The following is a 17,386-nucleotide window of genomic DNA, read 5'->3' on the forward strand; positions in this document are numbered from 1 at the left end:
ACTCACTGTTAGTCTAATTGTATCTCCATCCATAGAAACTCAAAACTCATTTGATAATGTGAAAAAACAAGTGCTAAAGCTTCCCAGCTAACAAGGAGCGTTCTCAGAACTTTGTCTTAATATGTAGTAGCTGTGTTCAAATCATTTGTACTGCGTACTTATCACACCCTAGGTAGGATTCGATTATGTCATGTTTATTTGATATCTTTCTCTATGGTTTTGGGTTATTCAGACATTGTTTGCTGGACAAACATTGCATAAGGTCAATAATTGTACAGTATGAAACCTTTTAAGTGGTCACTCTCAGTCTATACTAATGTTTCTTTGGACTCCTTTTGTGTTTGTTTCTATGAAAGTCCTATACCATAAAACCAGACAGGAAAATCAAACTCCGGGGAGAGGAAACCAACCCAAGTTGAGAAAACATGATTGAGATCTTTATAGTTTTTTTTTTCTCCAAAAAGCAATGTGATTAAGTGGAGAACAAACAGATATTTTTCTGGTCTGATTCTAAGATTTTTCTCTTGAGAAAAAGTATCTACAGTATTAATACTTCCTTTCGTGGAGAACAAACAGTGCCACAAAGTCTGCTCAGGTTTGCCAAGAGACCATAGTCTGCAATTAGATATCTACATATACAAGTTGACTAAATAAACTTTTAGCAAATGCATATGCATGTAAATGTGGAGTCTTTTTTCCCTAGAAAACATAGCAAAGTAGAGATAACTCATATTGCTCACATGGGTATATACATTGTATTGAAAAGCAAAGGCAAATCATAATTTGGATATGTTCTGTCTGATGTCCCATTTCAGTAGAACATGTCAACACAATAACTGTGGTCAATAATCCATGCTCAGGCCATCATAAAAGTAGATGAGTTCATTTCACCAATTGAACAGATTTGGATAAATTTAGCATTACATCACTTGCTCACCAATAGATCCTCTGCAGTGAATGGGTGCCGTCAGAATGAGAGTCCAGACAGCTGATAAGAACATCATCATATACTACAAGAAATCCACACAACTCCTGCCTATAAATGTTATATATTAGATGTTTTGTTTCCAGTCAAGACTTGGAGAAACTTGTTCATGCCTTTATCACCAGCAGGGTGGACTATTGTAATGGGCTCCTCACCGGCCTTCCCAAAAAGACCATTAGACAGCTGCAGCTCATCCAGAAAACTGCTGCCAGGATTCTGACTAGAACCAGAAAATCTGAGCATATCACACCAGTCCTCAGGTCCTTACACTGGTTTCCAGTTACATTTAGGATTGATTTTAAAGTGCTTTTACTCGTGAATAAATCACTCATTGACCTACAGTAGGACCGAAATATATTGCAGATATGCTCACTGAATATAAACCTAACAGATCTCCAGATCATTAGGATCGAGTCAGTTAGAAATACCAAGGGTTCACACAAAACAAGGGGAGTCCTCCTTTAGTTACTGGAATCAGCATCCAGAAGAGATCAGATGTGCTAAAACACTAGTCACATTTAAATCTACAACTAAAATTAAAATCATTTTTCTATTTTTAACTGTTTCAAATTCATTTTAAATAAGTCCATTTTTCATTTCCAAAGTTTTCAAATTGCTTGTTTTCATTTTTGTTTTATTATTTCTTCATGACTATTTTACTTTATTTTATGTTAAGCACTTTGAATTAGCATTGTGTACGAAATGTGCTATATAAATAAACTTGCCTTCTTTCCCTTGCTTCCAGGTAAAATGGTTTATCTATAATATTGCTGTCTACAGTGGAAAAGTCATTTTGTTTGAATCAGGAAAGAAAAGTTCAAAGATCAAGCACTGTATGAAGCAATATTAAGGATTATAGTTGCATATTTTGGCCAGAAGTGAGTGACAGCTTGAAGTAAAAATGATTCGATGGATCTGTTTGCACAAAAACTCTACATTTAACTTCACAAAATGTTAACTGATGGACTGGAGTCGTGTGTATTACTTGGGGATTATTGTGATGTTTTTATCACCTGTTTAGATTCTCATTCACTGAAGAGCATGTGGTGAAATGATACATTTCCCCAAGTCTCAAATTCATGCGCATCTTACATTCTAAATAATTTTCCCATTTAAATTTTTTTTTTAACCCTATCCCTCTCAGCAACAAAAGTTCAACTCTATGGTGTTTCTTTCAGGCTATGTGGCACCTAGAAATCTTCCGAGCGCTGGGTTCTTTCCTTTCCTGCAGACACTCATGTGTAGCACCGACAGTATATGCACCAGCAAATCCTACCTAACAGAAGGACAGTCCAAATCGTACTGGAACACAGCTCGTCGCCACCGCAGGGATGCTGAATCTCACAGGTAATGCACGTGCAAAATAACACATTTCCAGAAATATTATCTTAACCTTTCAGTTGTTTCACGTTGAACCAGATTCTCAGAAAACCTGAGGTGTGGACTTTTTTTTAATTTTGATTTCAGTATTATGATGAACTTCAGATGTGAACTTTAATGGTGATACATTTATGAGCCAGCGCCCTAAAGCCATGCTCTGTAGATGTCTGATAAAGATGTCTCAGTTCAAAATGACAATGCACACACCCGTAGGTTGATGCGTCACAATGAGATGATAATAGACCTCATGGCAAAACACTGCACGTCCTGTGACATCGCTGTCCCCTTTGCCTTAGTCAGTATTCATAAAGCTAAGAACTCTCTTATTTGATTTGTTGATCAGCTTTTGGCTGCTGTATAGAGAAATGTTGACTAAACCTGTTTGTTCAACGGTTCTTTTATTGCTGTGTGTCATCTCCAGGTTGAGTCAACAATAAAACCTTCTGTAGTCAAAACCTTTGCTGGGTCATTGTTGCTGAAGAATGTTGGGTGAAATGGAAATGCTATTTTCCTTTAAAACAAAAAGACACACTGTAATTATAACTACTTAAAAAGTGCAACTTCTTAAAAAGTATATTTTTGATTGTGAAGTGCATGATTATAAGTACAAGTTTCTAAAGCACTGTGGTATAGTTCCATATCTAACATTGTTTGAAAGTAGATAATTAAGATAATGTTCTTTCAATTGATCTCTGTTATGATCTATCCATCATCGCTCAAAATTTGTAAGGCAGTTTCTTTCTTGTGAAACACAAAGGGAGAAAGAAAATGTCAAAACCATTCAGTACATTCAGTCCACTTTCTTTCAGATAAGAACATTCATTTGAGACATCTAAGATGTAAATGAACAAAGTAAAAAAAAAAAAAAAAAAGAGTATTTATATTTAAGAATTAACGATTATTGCTTAAAATTTTCAGTGGAATTGCTCTATAAAATAAAGTAAAACAAAATAATATAGATAAAAGTCTATAACTGTAAAAGAGTAAATATTAGATTAAAAGTTTGTTAATTAAGTTGAAGAAAGTTTGAAAAAATATAGAAGAGGCTTTAAGACACTATTTTGCTTTAATATACACCACAAAAGATTTTGAGTTTTTAAAAAAAAATACGTATATATCAAAATAAGGGGGTGGCAGAGACTCCCATCACAGCATTCCTTCTTTTCTACTTTCTTTTATTAATTCAATTTCTTTGTGCGCTCTGAACAAACTCGCTACCAGCTCATAATGTGTAGGAGGGTTTAAATTCACAGGACTTGTTTGTGTAATCCTTTACCTAGTTAACGTTAAATAATGCTTTATCTTTCACTGTGACGTGTGCTTTTAAATAATTTGTCTATCGTGTTTCTTTTTTGTGTAGGCTTATGCAAAGACGTCAGCATTTACATAACAATACATGTCTATGTTATAAACTTGTTAAATATGTTATAAACATATACAGTCATGGCCAAAAATATCGGCACCCTTGGTAAATATGATCAAAAAAAGGCTGTGAAAATGTATCTGCATTAATCCTTTTGATCTTTTATTTTAAAAAATTCACAAAAATCTAACATTTCATTGCATAATGAGAATTTAAAATGGGGGAAAGTATCACCATAATATATATATTTTTTTCACTAATACACACTGGCCACAATTAACAGCACCCTTTTATTCAATACTTTTTGAAACCATTTGCCAGTTTAACGGCTCTAAATGTTCTCCCATAATGCCTGATGAGGTTAGAGAACACCTGACAAGAGATCAGAGACCATTCCTTCATCCAGAATCACTCCAGACCCTTTAGATTCCCATTTCCATGTTGGTGCTTCTTCTCTTCAGTTCTCCACACTCCTTGTCTATAGGGTTCAGGTCAGAGGTCTGGAATAGCTATTCTTGCATTGTTTTTAAGGTTTGTGTTTGGATTATTGTATGGTTGGAAGATCCAAACATGACCCATTATAAGATTTCTAACAGAGTCAGTCACTTACTGATTTTTTATCTGTTGGTATTTGATAGAAACCATGATGCCATGTATCTAAACAAGATGTCCAGGACCTCCAGCAGAAATATAGGCGCACAACATCAAAAATACTGCAGTATATTTCATTGTACACATGGGGTACTTTTTACTCATGTTTTCACCAAACCCATATTGATTGTTTGCTGCTAAAAAACAATTTTTTTTAGTTTCATCTGACCATGGAAGCCAGTCTTGTTTGAAGTTCCAGTCATGTCTGATAACTGAATATGCTTGTTTTTGGATGAGCAAGGACATTTCTTTCTTGAACCCCCCCCCCCCCCCCCCCCCAAACACATGATGTGGTCATGTAGGTGCCGTTTGACAATTTTTTTTTTAAGGTTTCCTGATCCAGAGACTCAACTATTTTCTGCAGTTCTCCAGCTATGGTCCTTGGAGAGTCTTTGGCCGCTTAAACTCCTTACCGTGCATTAGAAGGATATAAGACACGTTATTTTTTTTTATAAAAGATCAACAGGATTAACAACACAGATTAATTTTCACAACCGCCTTAAATTTACCAAGGCTGCCGATATTTTTGGCCATAACTGTGCAAAAGTTTAGTTATAGTTTAATGTGATTTAATTATTGTTCTTGTACTGTATTATATACCCATGCTTCTCTTTATATTTCAGTCTATCAGCACTATTCCATGACCTACCTCCACTGGCCCATCTACAGAAGGGAGGACTGATTCACTCAATCCTTAAAAGGGATACATCAAATCCAGAGCTCCTAGGGCTGTGGGATAGGATGCTCAGTATGTACATTTTTGTCTGTATTTTAATGCAGAACTACTTGGTGCTAAATAACTGATAATGTGTCCGTGTTTTTAACTGTGTTTTTTTTTTTTTTTTTTAAGATTCCAGCTTTCAAAACATACCCAATGTGACAGTCATGCCAACGTTTAACAACACTGTTGTTGATCAGGTCAGTGATGAATCTTTTCAGTTTAAAAAAAATATATTTTTTTATATACATATATACATAATATATACGCAGAAATTGTTATTGTTGTTGTTGTAATATTAATAGTAATCAATGTGTATTTTGTGTACTGGTCCATTAAAACGTCCATTATGATTTCAATGGTTATGCTTCAATTTAGTGTCCTTTTGACCGTGTAATTGTACATTTCAGTAGTGAGTAATATTAATAAACTACATGTACTTACTATATGGTTAAGGTGAGAATTAGGTTTGTCTTGGGGTTACTTGCATGTAATTATGCATTGTTATTATAATATTAGGTAAATGTAACAAGGACACATTGAATTAAAGTACTACCATTTCACTGTATACTTTATCATGCAATGTGGATAATTAAATAGTTCACTTAAAATTAATTTGTTGTTTATTTTTACTCACCTGTATGTTGTTCCAAACCTGTATGGATTTTTTATCTCCTGTTGAACACAAAAGAAGATATTCTAAAGAATGTTGAAACCAAACATTTACTGGTAGCCATTGACTTCCACAGTATTTGTTTTCTACTAAGTAATTCAATGGCTTCCGGAAACTTCCAGTTTGGTTACCAACATTCTTTAAAATATCAGCATTCTTCAAAGTCCAGTTGCTTACATCACTGATTTTCCTTGTCTTTTTTGTAGACAATGGAGTCCGTTTGGGAATCTGTGAGCGTCTTGAAAAAATCCTTATGCAGCTTCTCCATGACTGCCATCAACACATCAGGCAGTACCCAGCATCTCTTTACACAAGGCTTAATAAACTTCTGTAGCTCCAACGACACTGTTCTGGAAGCATCCTTGGTCACCCTGAACCAGGTGGGGTGTCAGACCTCCTCCACTTCAGTCTAGTCACATGATGCCCACATATGCTCAATAAAAGAGTCATTCAATGAACCATTAGACATCACTTTGATGTTCATCTGTTTACTTGTGTGGGTCGCCAGGTGCTGACTGAAATGCTGCTCAATAACCCGACAGAAGTATTGGGATCAATTGGAGGGACTGTGGTGGTCTTAGATATGCTTCAACAGGAGACGTCAGTGTGGGACTTCCTACTTGGCTTGCCTGATCTCTTCCTAAAGCCGTCAGATGAAGAGATATTAAACGCTGGAGCAGAGGAATTGGAAGATCTTAAAAAGTCAGTGTTTATCTCACAATTGCTCGCATGTACAATTCAAATGTTTGGGATCATACTTTTTTTTTTAATTAATGCTTTTATTCAGATAGGATGCATTAAACTGATCAAAAGTGTAAAGTAAAGACATTTATAGTGCTACAAATGATTTTTATTTTTAATATATGCTGTTCTCTTTCTATCCATCAAATAATCCAAAAATAAGTATGTTGTATATTTTTTGGTTCTGGGAATTCTATACCTATATTAGTATGTGGTTGCCCAGCTTAAATTTAGTGTTTATCCACAACACTACACATTCTAATTATGTGTGACTTGCATGTTTGTGTTTGTTGACTGGTTTCAAAGAATCTCAACCTCTCTTATTTTGCATTCAGTGCCTTGACATTTATCCAGAGGAATTTCCCTCAGACCAACATCTCTACTGCTGCCACAAACCCAGTCATCACAAAAGGCATTGGTTTTCTCAACTACATGAGTGCTTGGAAAGGGAGAGGTATGTTGAAGACGACAAGCTAGACATCTTTTGTGAGCTGCATGGCATTTGTAGCAACCTATTTAAAGCACTGCCATTTCCTTTATTACAAGACAATGCCTATTAATTCAAGCTGAAAGTAGTTTCACACGCACACACACACACACACATATATATATATTGTACTGGCACTCACAGGCTGCTTAGGGATGCACATGTCTCATTTTAAAGAAATTATGGGCTTGGAAAGTTTCAGCCAGGGCAACAGGTTATCTGATGACCCTCATGTTGTTCCAAACCTGTATTTATTCCAGAACTGGTTTGAAGAATACAGAAGAATCTACACCCATTTGAATAAAAGCATACAGTTACTGCCATGTTTAAAAAAGGACAGAAAAATCACCTTTAAAGTATCAAAAAAGGGGGTTCATTTTAGTTTGTCATATGGACATGTTGAATTTAGTGTATGAGAGTTTTTAATATGTTTTCTTTAGAGAAGGATAAACAGGCAAGGTTGTTATACAGAACATGTAAGGTTACCTCAGGTTGCTCGCTGCCAGGTTGCTTACTACCTTAGGGGAGATGTTGATTATAAGGGGATTTAGAGACCAATGAGTCTATTGTCAAAACCAGTCTGGAATACGTGTTCTATGTGTACCACACCCTGTTTTAACAAAGGTAAGCAGTCTACTTGGCAAAGTGAAAAATTATCATCACATGACTATTACAGTCTGTTCTCATAAAAGAAAGCTAAGGGTATTTTATCATATAAGCACTATTGGGAAGCAGGGGAAGTGTTCCAGAAACAGCATTTCTCATGCTACTGACACAGATATGACACACTTTAGAATTAACTTACACTCAGGTATTCTGAGCATGTTCCCCAAAATGTAGATTCACATGCATCTTTCAAGTGTTTTAGAATGCTGTCTGCCTCAAGAGCTCTCATATGTTGGTCAAAAGTGCAGTAACATCTTTCTTGTTTTAAACAGGTGTGTATGTCAAACTGAGTGATGTTGTTACCCCAAGCAACATTCCTCTACTTAGCTCCGACATAAGAGACCTTATCAACCAAATCCAGATTCCTCTTGATAAGGTAGGCTTTTCATGGTTGCTTAGCACTGGTTCTTTGTTCAGAAAAGGAGTGTTTATCCAACTATGTGCAAAGCCAAAGGCTCCATAGACATTGCGAAAATAAATTCCTTTGAAACACTTTTTCACACTTTAACTTGTGTTAACTTACAAAATGGCATTCATTGACAAAATGAGAGCTTGATTAGCAATGATGCACAAAAAAAAATACTATTTACAAAAGATATATTGCAACATTTTTACACACGGAGATTGACATATAATGCTCTAATGTTGCATACATAGGCTAGGTTTTGGGAGAACCAGCTCAACTGTTTTATATTGTTTAAAGATTAGGAGTTAGGAGATAACTGTTTTTATAATAATTCACACATATTTTGTTCTTCTCAGATTCAAGTGCTGTTCAACGAGGCAGACTTTCGTACCTTTTTGTGTGACCAAAACATCACCGGATCCTATTGTTGGAGTTGGGAAGTGGGCAAGATATTTGAAGCGATAAATACGTGGAAAGTTGTTGAACAGGTACATTTATTAAATATAGATATTTACTAATACGGTTTTTCTATTTTAAGAAATAAGCCTTATTAAATGACACTTTTTCCTTGGACTTTACTAACCTGTGTTGTAGTGGAGAGGCTGAAAAACACTCATTTGCAGTTCCTCTTCCCTACCTGCTATCTTGTGGGAAAACACACAAACATCAGTTGCACTTGTTACCCAGGAAACCAGCTCAGTCTAAACACAAAACAACACGCTTACAGCCCTGAGACTGATTGCATAAAAAGCATGTATATGCAGCAGTCCTCAGGGAACACCAATTAGATATTCCCCTCACCACAGAGGGAACTCCACAACAATATCCAATCACCATGATTTTAAATTCAAAAGTTATGCAGCATATGACAAATACCATGCAGATTAATTAGTAGGACTGTCACGGTGACAATTAAAATTACATTTAAATGTGACACTGGAGGACAAAACCAGTCTGAATTCGCTGGGGTATATTTTTAGCAATAGCCAAAAAAACATTGTACAGGTCAAGATGATCGATTTTTTTGTTGCCAAAAATCATTAGGATATTAAGTAAATACCATATTCCATGAAGATATTTTGTAAATTTCCTACTGTTAATGTATCAAAACGTAATTTTTGAGTAGTAATATGCGTTGCTAAGAATTCATTTTAATTCATAAAATAATTTTCTCAGTATTTGGATTTTAGTAGTAGTATCTCGGCCAAAAATCTTCAGATCCTACCAAAACATACATCACTGGAAAGTGATTTATTCACCTTTCAGATTATGTCTAAATCACCATTTTGAAAAAATTACACTTAGCCCCAATCCCAATTCTATTTTATACCCCTTCCCCTAAGGATTGGGACACCACTACTATGCCATCACACGTCATCATTTGTCGTCCAGCTCTTACAATACACACATATACTTGTGTGCTCTAATGAGCCTTTAATTATCATTATCTTTAATTATCATAACATTTCTTTGAGTAACTTGACCATTAATATGAACTCACAATTGAATGTAACATAAAACAAATTATTACGTTTCATTAAAATATTTATTTATGCCAAAAAAGCTTAAATTTGTGTGTCTCTTTGTTCGCTGTAGCAGCCATGTTGCGTGATCATTTATACCCCTTCGTTTGAAGTGTGGTCCCAAAAATCTCTGTTTGAAGGGCTATCATTTAAATTATGCATGCTGTTACTAAATACATCTGTACTAATATCATCTTCATGCCTCATCCCTACAGGTACTGTTGAAATGGAGCCAGACCTCTGCCTCAGCAGACTTGGCCTTCTCTCAGGAGGTGTTCAGTAGCTTGCTGGGCTTAGTCTCTCCATCGAGCCTGGATGCTGTTCTCAAACGCACTAGGTCCCAGCGCAGCAGTGATGCTCAGCCGCAGAGCCTGGGGGAACAATTGTATGTCAACCCTGACTACTTTGCATGTGTTTAGATGGAATTAGATAGCAGTAAATGTTAAACTGATCTGTTTTTCTGTAACAAATACAGTTATCCTTTTGAATCAGTATTTCACATCAAGGGGTTGACCCATATTTATTGTATTTTATGGGTTGTATTTTCTCTTACCTCTCATAGTTTTTGTTGCTAGTTTTTGAGAAAGAGTGCATGTCACACACCCTATCTGTGGTGGCGTGGCATCTGCAAATTCTAGTTTGTTTATGCTATGTGACAGATGAATTTGTGCTTGAATACCAGTTTGCTTCTTGGAGGAAGTTTAATTTTTTTTTACTTTAACGTTTGCAGTCAAACTATACAGATGCTTTCTGTACAGATGTTTTTACCTACATTGACATTGTGCAACTGCTTGTAACTGCTGGTTTAACAAGGGAATAAGTATTAGTATTAGTCCACTACTTTTTTTTATGAATATGGATTTTATATAACAAACAGAAACAGGTTCTTGTACATCTCTTTTTTAATTTTGACACCTGAATGAGGAAAACAAGTCTGTTTTTAAAGGTCTTGAACCGAATGTCCAACCTATTCACTTTTTTCCCCATACAGAGTCTTCGGATTAAGCAATACAGCATTTGATTTTCTACAAGGCATGCCTGGCTGGGAATACATTCAGACTTTCATGATGGCTGGCCATTCATCCATGCAGGTGGCGAGAGCGGCAATGGAAGTACAGATACGTATGTATCAACATGTGTAGAGAATTATGCAATGCAAATAACTTCAAATGCTTGACGCACTGATTGACTAAATTATCATTATGTTTTTCACAGCATTCATTGACATGGTCCTGAGGGATGCCAAGTATGTCCAGGAGGTCTTCCTTTCTCTAATGCAGAATGAAACCTTTGCTAAGGCCTGGGCTGACCATGCCATGGACTCTATTGTGGAAACCGTGGCTAATGTAGGTCAAAAAAGTCTAAGTGTGTGTTTCTTGTAGTTTTCATTAGTCTTTGTTTGTCATATTGGGTGTCCTCTAATATTTTCAAACAGGTTCTAGAGGGTCACACTAGCTGCAAAAACATTTCTGCTCCCTGGGCTTGGATGTCAACATACAGCTCTATAGACCTTGAGTTGTGGGGCACTCTAGTTTGTGATGGAAATGACACACGTCTTGAGGAAATGCTGTTAAAATCACTTTCGCCAGTAACTGAGAAGGTAAGGAGATGTATTTAGAAGTGATGGCCAGAACATTTTCTAACTTTGTTTTTATTGGACAAAAAAATGGAAATTAACCATTATATTACTGACTAAACTAAATGTGTTTTCATAGGTCCAGCAGATGGTTGGTGCTGTGCATGGAACTGAAATGTACAATGTCACACCCTCAATACTTATGGCAGAGTGGCACAGCCTGTACAAAACCTACCTGCAGTATGTCACTGCCCTCCAGAGCTTGCAAACTGTGGTTAATGAGAACTATTTTGCGGGGAACATTTCAGTCGGATTGTCCCAGATTCTTTTGACCAGGTCAGAAACCAAGTAATTGTCAATAACTACTATGCGACTAGGATGTTACTTGTTTATAATTGTATCAAATGCTGAACCACACTAAAGCAGTCCCTGTAGAAACAGAGCACTGCCTAGCTAAGTACCTTTATCACTTATTAAATGCATTTTATATATTTATTTGCATTTAAATTTTTGGGTGAAACAGGGCTACCGGTACATTTGAGAACATGGGTTCTCTGCTTGAGAACAGCTATCTGTGGCCCTCCATGGAACCATATTTCCATATGGCTTATTGGATTTTGACCTACCAACCCAATGCCACTGCATCACCAAACTGTAAGTGTAAAAAAATGATGAATATTGGATAAATTGGATCAGTTTGTTTCTTAATATAAGATTATGTTTTGCAGTTGTATGTTTTTATATCGTTATTAATTTTATACCAATGAGATTTTTATAACATTTTAAAATCATTTTTAAGACCATTTTTATTGTTTTTTTTGTACATTTATTTTCATAAATACATTTAATTTATTTTTATTCATTTAATTATGTTCTAATAGTGAACTTAAAATGACAGTATAACATTTAATGTTTTAAATATAATATTAGTATAATTGTTAATGATACCTATAGCATTAAAAAAATTGAACAGGTTAAACCTTATTGTAAAGTAATGCCAATATATTGATATTAAATATGTGTAAATTTGACAATGTATAGCAAAGTGTTATCATCTCCAATCAATCTGTTAGTTCATAGCAGAATCACTGATGATATTGCTTGATCAGTTTTTTATTTATTTCAGCCATACTATAAATAATATACAGTGAATTGTGCACACTTTTTTTGCAGGCACACTTCTTCCATCTGCCTTCACCTGTCAGACCGGCTTTACCTGGGAAACAGCTGTTCCACTGATTCATTCTTTGTTCTCTGAAGTGTCAAGAGAACCAGACAGTCTGTTAAGGTAGTTACTATTTACTGCAAATAATTTATTGATACCAAAGTAATTTTATATTCAACTTATGTACAACTATGTGCTTACTTGATATTCAAAATGTATCAGATTACATAAAAGTAAAATTGGTGATACAATATAGATTATTTTGTTATATTCAATGACTTTCAATTACACCTTTTCATTTGATTTTAGACCTCTCCAGGGGACAGTAGCTCTCCTCCAAAACAGTTACATGCAACTTTTACAGAAAGTCATTGCCAATGGCCTACCAGGTCAGCTCCTTGTTGGTGACTTGAGACTTAGAGACTTGTTGCTGAACCTCATTAATACAGTTGATAAAGAAATTCAGCTCCTCACCAACATTCAGTCCACACAACAGTTTGATACTCAGCTCTCGCTCACTCTGTTAAATGACATCATGGAAGCTTTTGGACTGGGGAAGATAGAGAACCTGTTGTCAGGAGGTTCCCAAACATCGAGCATGCACCCAGTCATCATGGGCGTCCTTCAGGTCTTGAACAATGGGTCCATCCAGATGCTAAATGTAGAGGATAGTTTTGCAGTTCTTCAAGCTATTTTGAGCCAACTTGGAGCCATCTTGCCTCCAGCACAACAGTATCAGTTTGAAGCAGTGCTAAATAAGACTTATGCCCTCATTCGAGATCTGGAGATGTGTTCAGCTTTTGACCAGGACTGTGTTGCTGATGTCCAGAATGCCTGCGATAATCTTGGAGCAATCCTTGCATTTGAAAATAATATGACGATCCCAATCACACCTCTGGGTAACATGACTCTCCCTGTTGTGCTTGATGTTCTCACTCTGCTCCTGCCATGGAACATGTCCCAGCCATCAGAAGCCTCAATGGAAATTTTAAGAAAGATTCAGTATCTTCTTGAGCAGGCTTATGCATCTCCCCTGAACATCAGTCAAGTTTTACAAGTCTCCAATCTCACCAATTTGGAATTAGAACAAGTCAATTCAGTAATTCATTCTAATTGGTCAGCATCCTTACTTAAGACTCTGAATATGGTCTTTCAAATCCCACAATGCATGAACACTCAAACTACACAGTCTCCCCAAAAGCCTCCTGCTAATGGACAAGCCGAATGTATCTTTGAGCTAATCCAGACTGCTTCTGGTTTACTTGGAGTAATACCTGTGGCAGATAATGTTCAAATGACTCTTAATAATTGGCTTAACATAATTTCAATAGAGTATCAGAAACTAAATAACATATCCATTTCTGGATCTGACCCACTTGCACTAACAGAAGAGGTGCTGATTACAACACTGTCAGCCATTAGACAAAACCTTCAGGGTCTTGATGTGGAGAACATCACTGATATTACCAATGAGCTCAACATTCTGGAAGACCTCTTGAAAAATGTATTCAGAGAACAATACCCATACCACACCATTAACTCGACATTGATGGTGCAGAGACAGTATGCACAGATGGTGTATGGAGAAATCACACTGTGGTATTTAAACAAGCTTGGAAATGCCACCAGTGGCAGTATGTTTGCTGAGATTCTCCATCAACTGAAACGCATAACTGAAATGCAGGTGGCACTCAACAATGCAGCAGCAGATATGGTGACGCTAGCAATGAATCAGATCCAGAGCTTGAGTCATATGAGGTTTCCTCTGGAAGGTGAGGATCTTGTACAAGTTTCCAATACAACCATGACCATGCTGCAGGATGAGCTGGCACTGATTAAAGGAACTCTTGAGATCCAGCAGGCGTTCTATGATTCTCTAGGCTCCCCAATGAACAACAGTATCCCTGCTGAAATTGAAGCTCAGATCATGACCTACCTCAACTTGACAAGGGAGTGGATCACTAACCCAAATGTGATGACAGCACTTGCTAGAATTTTCCAGTGGGAAATTAGCTCTGTAGATATTACAACACCTGGGAAGGATCTTGAGCAGCTCCTCCAAGCCTTGACTCCCCTACTCCATCTTGAAGATAAAGAGTCCCTTGTTTTTCTTGACCAGTTCTCTCAGGCAGTAAACTACGCTCTACAGGTGTCTAGCACTGATGGTGGTCTTCAAAGCGAAAACTTCACAGAAGCCATCATCGGTGCTGTGAGAGTGATTCTGAAGAGTATATCAAATGAAACTGGAGCTCTACCTCAGGATGTGATTAACAATGTTCTTGATGCTTTTAATGGTTCACTTCAGCTGATCCTGAACCCTAATATGAGCTATGCCCAAGCTAACACCCTAACACAGGAGACTATCCAGATGGTAGAGGGAGCGATTCATACCCTTTTACCAGCAGAGGCAGCTGAGGTGTTGGTTCCCATTAAAAACATCATTTTATCCTATCTGAATAACATCTCCCAGCCAGCTGGATTTGATCTTTGGAATGAACTGTAAGTGTAGAGACTATTTATTTGCATATTGATCTTTTGCTCTGTTTAATTGTTGCTTTCCAATAAAATTTTAATATATGTATTGTATGTATATTTGTAAGAGAGATTATGTTTTTTTTCTCTAATTTCAGCATTGCAAATGTGATGAAAGAGCTTCAGAATTCCCTGCCATCAAACAACACAGCTCAGCCCATCATATCAATGATAATCAAGCTCACAGGAAACCTTCTGAGCTCAAATGAAGGCAATTTGACCAAGGACTGGATCATTAACCAACAACTGACAATGGCACTTGCTGTAATCTTCCAGGGGAATGCTAGCTCTGTAGATCTTGCTGCAGCTGGGGTGAATCTTGACCAACTTTTTAAAGCCATGGCCCCCCTACTCTCCCCTGAAGACAAAGCCTTCCTCGATGTTGCTGAACAGGTGTCTCAGAGACTAACCTACGCTCTACAGGTGTCTAGCACTGATGGTTGTCTTCAAAGTGAAAACTTCACAGAAGCCATCATTAGTACTGTCAGACTAGTTCTGGAGAGTGTTTCAAATGAAACTGGAGCTCTACCTCTGGATGTGATTAACAATGTTCTTGATGCTTTTAATGGCTCACTTCAGCTGATCCTGAACCCTAATATGAGCTATGCCCAAGCTAACACCCTAATACAGGAGACTATCCAGATGGTAGAGGGAGCGATTCATACCCTTTTACCAGCAGAGGCAGCTGAGGTGTTGGTTCCCATTAAAAACAGCATTTTATCCTATCTGAATAACATCTACCAGCCAGCTGGATTTGATCTTTGGAATGAACTGTAAGTGTAGATAGTATTTATTTGTTGCTTATTGTTCTTTCTCTCTGTTTCAATCACATTTTCTAATGTGACTGGTTTGTGTGTCTATATATATATGTGTATATATATATATATATATATATAATGGACTGCATGTATATTTGGAGGAATAACTACAGATGTACTGATGTTCTTTTCCTTTTTTTTTTTAGCATTATAAATGTGACGACAGAGCTTCAGAATTCCCTACCATCAAACAACACAGCTCAGCCCATCATATCAATGATAATCAAGCTCACAGAAAACCTTCTGAGCTCAAATGAAGGCAACTTGACCAAGGACTGGATCATTAACCAACAACTGACAATGGCACTTGCTGTAATCTTCCAGGGGAATGCTAGCTCTGTAGATCTTGCTGCAGCTGGGGTGAATCTTGACCAACTTTTTCAAGCCATGGACCCTCTACTCTCCCCTGAAGACAAAGCCTTCCTCGATGTTGCTGAACAGGTGTCTCAGAGACTAACCTACGCTCTACAGGTGTCTAGCACTGATGGTGGTCTCCAAAGTGAAAACTTCACAGAAGCCATCATTAGTACTGTCAGAGTAGTTCTGGAGAGTATTTTAAATGAAACTGGAGCTCTACCTCAGGATGTGATTAACAATGTTCTTGGTGCTTTTAATGGCTCACTTCAGCTGATCCTGAACCCCAACATGAGCTATGCCCAAGCTAACACCCTAACACAGGATACTATCCAGATGGTAGAGGGAGCGATTCATACCCTTTTACCAGCAGAGGCAGCTGAGGTGTTGGTTCCCATTAAAAACATCATTTTATCCTATCTGAATAACATCTCCCAGCCAGCTGGATTTGATCTTTGGAATGAACTGTAAGTGTAGAGACTATTTATTTGCATATTGATCTTTTGCTCTGTTTAATTGTTGCTTTCCAATAAAATTTTAATATATGTATTGTATGTATATTTGTAAGAGAGATTATGTTTTTTTCTCTAATTTCAGCATTGCAAATGTGATGAAAGAGCTTCAGAATTCCCTGCCATCAAACAACACAGCTCAGCCCATCATATCAATGATAATCAAGCTCACAGAAAACCTTCTGAGCTCAAATGAAGGCAATTTGACCAAGGACTGGATCATTAACCAACAACTGACAATGGCACTTGCTGTAATCTTCCAGGGGAATGCTAGCTCTGTAGATCTTGCTGCAGCTGGGGTGAATCTTGACCAACTTTTGCAAGCCATGGACCCCCTACTCTCCCCTGAAGACAAAGCCTTCCTCGATGTTGCTGAACAGGTGTCTCAGAGACTAACCTACGCTCTACAGGTGTCTAGCACTGATGGTGGTGTCCAAAGTGAAAACTTCACAGAAGCCATCATCGGTGCTGTGAGAGTGATTCTGAAGAGTATATCAAATGAAACTGGAGCTCTACCTCAGGATGTGATTAACAATGTTCTTGATGCTTTTAATGGTTCACTTCAGCTGATCCTGAACCCCAACATGAGCTATGCCCAAGCTAACACCCTAACACAGGAGACTATCCAGATGGTAGAGGGAGCGATTCATACCCTTTTACCAGCAGAGGCAGCTGAGGTGTTGGTTCCCATTAAAAACAGCATTTTATCCTATCTGAATAACATCTACCAGCCAGCTGGATTTGATCTTTGGAATGAACTGTAAGTGTAGATACTATTTATTTGTTGCTTATTGTTCTTTCTCTCTGTTTCAATCACATTTTCTAATATGACTGGT

The 17,386-nt window shown here is 37.1% G+C and overlaps 1 protein-coding gene across 2 annotated transcripts in view; it reads left to right on the top strand.

The window, feature by feature from the left end:
- The window catches only part of LOC113108370 (uncharacterized), a 66,778-nt gene that overhangs the window by 5,940 nt on the left and 43,452 nt on the right, over positions 1-17,386 (top strand). For both annotated transcript variants that reach the window (XM_026271445.1, XM_026271446.1), the window contains exons 4-22: positions 2,164-2,332; positions 5,003-5,127; positions 5,230-5,297; positions 5,977-6,150; positions 6,279-6,472; positions 6,847-6,965; positions 7,937-8,040; positions 8,427-8,558; positions 9,809-9,978; positions 10,585-10,715; positions 10,809-10,939; positions 11,029-11,193; positions 11,309-11,505; positions 11,693-11,823; positions 12,343-12,457; positions 12,644-14,833; positions 14,965-15,639; positions 15,831-16,505; positions 16,636-17,310. In XM_026271445.1, the coding sequence (XP_026127230.1) occupies positions 2,164-2,332; positions 5,003-5,127; positions 5,230-5,297; positions 5,977-6,150; positions 6,279-6,472; positions 6,847-6,965; positions 7,937-8,040; positions 8,427-8,558; positions 9,809-9,978; positions 10,585-10,715; positions 10,809-10,939; positions 11,029-11,193; positions 11,309-11,505; positions 11,693-11,823; positions 12,343-12,457; positions 12,644-14,833; positions 14,965-15,639; positions 15,831-16,505; positions 16,636-17,310 (6,340 nt within the window). The remainder of the gene's footprint in view (positions 1-2,163; positions 2,333-5,002; positions 5,128-5,229; positions 5,298-5,976; positions 6,151-6,278; positions 6,473-6,846; positions 6,966-7,936; positions 8,041-8,426; positions 8,559-9,808; positions 9,979-10,584; positions 10,716-10,808; positions 10,940-11,028; positions 11,194-11,308; positions 11,506-11,692; positions 11,824-12,342; positions 12,458-12,643; positions 14,834-14,964; positions 15,640-15,830; positions 16,506-16,635; positions 17,311-17,386) is intronic.

Source organism: Carassius auratus, chromosome 9 (genome assembly GCF_003368295.1).
Source record: "Carassius auratus strain Wakin chromosome 9, ASM336829v1, whole genome shotgun sequence".
Lineage (NCBI taxonomy): Eukaryota > Metazoa > Chordata > Actinopteri > Cypriniformes > Cyprinidae > Carassius > Carassius auratus.